General features: G+C 33.6%; 1 protein-coding gene across 1 annotated transcript; it reads left to right on the top strand.

The window, feature by feature from the left end:
* Positions 1-986: 986 nt before the first annotated feature.
* LOC131607882 (fasciclin-like arabinogalactan protein 11) lies at positions 987-2,268 on the top strand. Its single transcript, XM_058879835.1, has one exon. It carries the CDS (start codon positions 1,095-1,097, stop codon positions 2,016-2,018), a length of 924 nt encoding a protein of 307 aa, XP_058735818.1. The 5' UTR covers positions 987-1,094; the 3' UTR covers positions 2,019-2,268.
* The last annotated feature ends 3,789 nt before the right edge of the window (positions 2,269-6,057 follow it).

Here is a 6,057-nt window from a genome sequence, read left to right as displayed (position 1 = left end):
CTACTCATACCCACCAGCTTTCAACATTAAACTTACAATCTTTTCGGGGGCTAGTTATGACTTTAAATCTTAAATCTTAAATTTCAAATTATGTGATAGTCTCAAAATAGAATTTATGTTGTTACTGGACAATAAGATTGGTATTTCTTGAATTAGTAAGTGGCAAGGTCCAATATAACTTTTTTTAAAGAAAAATGTTAGACACACAAATTTTGTTTGTAACAAGTTAGTTAATGACTTAATTTGTGTAATTAAAACTTAGGACCGAAATTGAAATATCATTACATAGGAGAACAAACCCTCTCTTGTGTAAGTTTTGTACAGTAAAAACTCAGCTACTAATTTACTACTTCCGCATGCGGTCAAAATATTCACGGGACACTCTGAGTATCTGATCTCTTTGATGAACTTCGAATAAAAATTAAGATAAACACTACTATTACATTCTCAATCTAATAAAAACCACTGTAACAAAGAAATCACTGTTCTGAATGTTACCAATTAAGATATTGGCACATCAATCTAATAACCTTTTTCTATGATATTAGGCCCTCCATCTTTTCCTATCTCCTTCAGACAATTGCAATGCAACCTATGCAGCTAAATTATATTGTTGTCTTATCATCCTCCAAGTTGATGGAAATACCAAACCTATTTACAAACGAATCATCCCCTTTCCAACCATACTTTTATCTTTAAATAAAACTACATCCAACTGATTGTAAGTTGTAACAATGATGTGAAATTAACAAATAGTTCTATTGCATGCATGATGCATATACAACATTTTATAATACACCTTGAAATTCTAACTCTTCCTATCATTCATAAATCTTACCTCTCTCACAACTTATCATAATATCATGATGCACCACCTTTATGACAGGCAAAGAGGATATACGTACACCTTTCTGAACAAAACATTGCACCTAATTAACCAATCATTATTTCCACCCCCTAAACTATAAAAGGGAACCCTTTCTCCCTCTTTCTTCACACCACACCAAGGAACAATATAAGCGTACTAGTGTCTTCTACTAGTACTATATTCTCACATCACAACTTCAAAACAACACTTTAAAAAAAAAACAAAAATGAATAACATCATGCAGCAAACCTCATTCCTTCTCCTTGCAATTACTTTCTACACCACCGCCACTTTAGCCCAACTCTCACCAATTCAACCTCCAACAATAACGTCATCACCACCATTACCATCAACCACAGCATCACCGCCATTACCAGCAACAACAGCAACAGCACCATCACCAGGACTAAACACAGTTCCACTTGTACCAACAACACCAACTGGTGCACCATCACCCCTCATCCCAAAAGGACCCACCATTGACATAATCAGCATCCTCCAAAAAGCAAAGAGATTCTCTGTCCTAATCCGTCTTCTCAAAACAACACAGTTAATCAACCAACTCAACTCACAGCTTGTATCATCATCTGGTTCAGGTGGTTTAACAATTTTCGCACCAGAAGATAGTGATTTCTCCAAACTCAAAGCAGGCTTCTTAAACTCTCTATCCGATAGACAAAAAGTTGAACTCCTTCAATTTCACACTCTAGCTTCATTTATTTCAATCTCAAACTTTGATACCTTAACCAACCCTGTTCAAACACAAGCCGGTGATGATGCTAGGCTTCAACTAAACGTCACTACTTACGGTGGAAACCAAGTCAGTATGGCTACCGGCGCAGTTAATGCTTCCGTTACCGGTACTGTTTATACTGATAGCAAACTTGCTATTTATCAGGTTGATAAGGTTCTTCTTCCTCTTGATCTTGTTCTTCCGGCTAAGGCTCCTGCTTTAGCCCCTGCGCCCGGTAAGGGTTTGCCTAAGGCTGGAAAAACTAACTCTTCTGCCGTAGATGATGGAAGTAGTGCTGGTAGCGATGATGGTGATGGGAAGGTTTTGCCGGCGGAAGCTTCTAAGGCAGGGGCTGTGGTGATGTGTGTGAATCTTGTTGTTTTTGGAATGGCTTTGGTTGGTGGAGTTGTTCTATAAGGTGGATGTGTAATTAATGATTTTGTTGTGATTTTTTATGTTTTGTTTTGTGTGAGTGATTCTGTTTTCATTTGAGGTTCTTTTAGTGTTTTTATTATTCTTCTTCTATGTTGTATTGTTTTGGTAACTTGTAATTTGTGTTTCTTACATGGATTATTGAAATCCAATTTATACAAGAGGGACTTAGGTCCTGTATATAATTTTTTCCCCTATGGAATGATATACTCTTATACTGTTATACTGCTGAAAATCCAATTTTCTTGTGCTGGGCCACAAAGTAGTAAGTTTTTTTTTAATGGCCACAGAGTAGTAAGGTTTGTTTTGTATTAATCATGAAATCAAATCAAATCCAATTCCTATGATCAAAAGAAACCTTGCTCAAAGCATAGACCTATTAGGCCATGTAGTGTATAATCATGATAAATAATCAATGGTTGATTCAAAGAAAAGTACCATTTTGTCAAAAATGTCCAACTTTGTAGGGAATTTGGGATGTCTTTAATTTTACACTTAGAAAGCACCTCAACTTGATTAAATATAAAAGATGAATTACATATGATAACTATGGATGAAGGTCGAGAGTCCATACGCTAAAACCTAAGGGTGTAAACGTATGATCAAAGTCTCCAACTAACTTCTAACTAAAAGTTAACTAATTGTCTATAGATGGATAGCTTAGCTAACTAACTATCTATATATAGAAAGCTTGCACAACAAGTTAGTTATTAAACTAAGTAACTAGTAACTATCTCATTGTGTGTTATTCCCCCCACAAGTTGAAGGATAGTTGTTGATCATCCACAACTTAGATAAAAGAAGGTGAAATGGTTGAGGAATTGAAGAAGCAGTTTAGTGGAGAAATTAACAATTTGGTCTTTGGAAGATACATACATCAATTTGAGTAAACCAGCTTGAAGCTTCCCTCGAACAAGATGGTAGTCGATTTCTTAGTTCTTCGTATGTTCATGGTACACTGAATTGACTCCTATATGGATGGCAATGAGGTTAGCACAATAGAGGACATATAGTTTTGCTAATGGAATCTTGATGTATTCAGGAAGATACACAAGCCATTGTAACTCACATGTTGTTGCAGCCAAAACACGATACTCAACTTCTGATGAAGATTTGGAGACAGTTGATTGTTTATTCATGTGCCATGATATCAATGATTTTCCTAAGAAGAAGCATTGGTCTGAAATTGATCTTCTTCTCTTTATACATCTTGCCCGATCAACATCTGAAAAACCAATGAGGTGGAGGGATGAATCATGTGGGAAAAACAAACCTCGAGTACAATATTGTTTCAAGTATCAAAGGATTCTTGAAGCTATATCGAAATGAATTATGGTTATTTTGGAGAGAAATTGGTTTAATTGTTAAGTGATGAATTGATGTCTGGCCTGATACCCGTATCTTTTTTGGTCCTTTGATGTTAGTGGAATACATATTAAGAGCATACATCTTTCTATTTTTACTTTCACAATGTTCTTTATAAAATTATGAATGAGGATGTCCTGCTTTGCTTTCACGACTCATTTTAATAAAACAAAACATAACAACATGGCCGTCATTATTACCATAATTGCATTTTAGGATTTTGCATTTAAATGTCAGTTGATCATTACAAATATTGCTAAAGCTTTTACTATTGGTCGTAGCTTCATAACCAAGACCAACCTTATTGTAAGACGCCCTTTGGTTTCTTAACAAAATATTTAAGTTGTCTATCCCTTTAGTAAATTTATCAAGTGTGTTTTGAAGACCATAAATTTTATTTTTTAAAATGTCACATTGATCACACTTGATAGATTTGTCTAAAGTCTTATGAGATGAGAAAGAGTTTTAAATTTTCTAAGAATTTCTATTTTTTTCCAATAGGTTTTTATTTTTCAATTTAAGGGAAGAGATAGTTTCCTTCAAGGTAGAGATAATTTATTCTAATTTACTCGTTTCTTTTGTTAGCTTCTTACAATGGCGAAGTAAGTCTTAATAGGATAAGTGGGAGTTACCTCATCATCTTGATGATTTTCCGTGAGACAGAGGTTTGCTTCTTCTTTATCTAAAGATTCTATATCATCATTATCCTAGTATATGTATCTTTTTTTTGGATTTATTGAACTTTCTTTAATTTTGGTTTCTTCACGGGTTTTGAGGGCAGTTTGGTCATATATGCCCTTTCTCTCGGCATTGATGACATATAGGAATGGGTGATGAACTTTCTTTACTATTCTTCTGGAGTCTTGAAGTTTGTTTTTCATGCCATAGGAACTCTTTGAATTTTTGAAACATGAGCCTCACAAATTTATTAATCTCACTTTGACAATATTCATCTTCTGATTCCATATCTTCGATGTTGGTAGCTTTAAGCGCGATACTTTTCCTATTCTTTTTGTTATCTTCTTCATCATCAGCAAGTCTCTTTAGCTTCATCTCATGTTCCCGCAATTTACCAAATAGAATATATGTGTCCTTGGTTGCTAAATTCTTTGATTCACGAGTCACATTGACTATAGGTTGTCTACTACAGTTTAGGCATCTAAGAATCTTTATAAAGAATACTTCATTTATTTAGTATTGCAGCAGACCGTCGTCATGTGTTGTTGTCATTAAAACTCCAGATGTTGATCTTTACTACCTACAATCACATAGATGCACAAGCTACTTATATATTTCTGTCAACTGATAGTAAACGTACATACATGTTTTCTTTCCAATAAGCATAATTCTCGACCTTAAAAACAAATGTTCTATTATAGCTCCCTTTGGATCGTCATCGTCAGCCATATTCCCAAACTTTTGAGTCGCTTAGACTTGATCAATAGACCAGCTCCGATATCAATTATTGGGTAGAAATATGGATTAGAGAAATAGTCTAGAGGGGGTGAATAGAACCTTTTAAAAATTTGACCGATTTTCAAAAAGAATTATCAGTGTTTTTCAATGCGGAAGTCTTAAAGAGAAAAAAAAGACTTTATGCTTCAATTGGAAATCAATCACGAATACCAATACACAATTCACAAATATTTCTCGGATTGATTAGAGATTATGTCTAAAGAGTTAAAACTACTATAAATTGACAACTTGTAAATCACATGAGATATGTGATTTACAAATCAACAATTGCTACAAGATTCTAACACCAATAGTCCGCAAATTTTAATCAGCACTAAAACACAAATAGGTTTTAATTCTAACAAAATCTAAACTTATGTAATAAATCGCTACCAATAAGTATTGATGATAAACTACACTAAAAAATGATTACCTAAACATTCAATAACCTACGAAAATAATTAGTGACTCAGTTCAATAGTCTTTAATACTATTTATAAATTTTAACTCAGTTTAATTCCAACAAAAATGTTCTTTATTTAGATTTATGATTTAATAAAATTCTCCTCAACTTGACTTAAATTAAAATACTTTTTTTAAATGCACTTTTTAAAAAATTTCAAATGAATTTAAACATAAACAAATCTTAAATAAATACTGAAGAGATCACATAAAAAGTAATGTGCGTCAAGATCAAACAGAAATAAGATATCTCATAATGCGCGCGAGAATTGAACGGAGACAAGATATCTCAAAATTAATTAAGACAACTTACTTAACAACGTGCCTAAAAAAATTAGAATTAGCCAATTACTTGTAATTACATAGTATCCTGTCTTATTTCAAACATCAAAATCACCTGTGGTGCTTGCCGTATACCTTTCCAACCATACTTTTATCTTTAAATAAAAGTGCATCCAATTGATTGTAAGCTGTAACAAACTAACAATTATGTGAAATAAAATAGTTGCATTGCATGCATTCAGTACATACCACACCTTCATTTGCCACACTTCCAAATATTATTCAAAAATCTTACCTCACTCACCACTTATCATTCTATCATGACGCACCACCTTCATGACAGGCAAAAGATACACCTTTCTGACCAAAACATTGCACCTAATTAACCAATCATTAATTTTCACTCCCTAAACTATAAAATGAAACCCTTTCTCCCTCTTTCTTCACACCACCACCAACC

Source organism: Vicia villosa, linkage group LG5, assembly GCF_029867415.1.
Source record: "Vicia villosa cultivar HV-30 ecotype Madison, WI linkage group LG5, Vvil1.0, whole genome shotgun sequence".
NCBI lineage: Eukaryota > Viridiplantae > Streptophyta > Magnoliopsida > Fabales > Fabaceae > Vicia > Vicia villosa.
This window is presented reverse-complemented; position numbering and strand designations above follow the sequence as displayed.

What these genes read in the sequence shown, in the direction of transcription:
- LOC131607882 (XM_058879835.1), top strand. Translation starts at nt 1,095, where the DNA reads ATGAATAACATCATGCAGCAAACCTCATTCCTTCTCCTTGCAATTACT.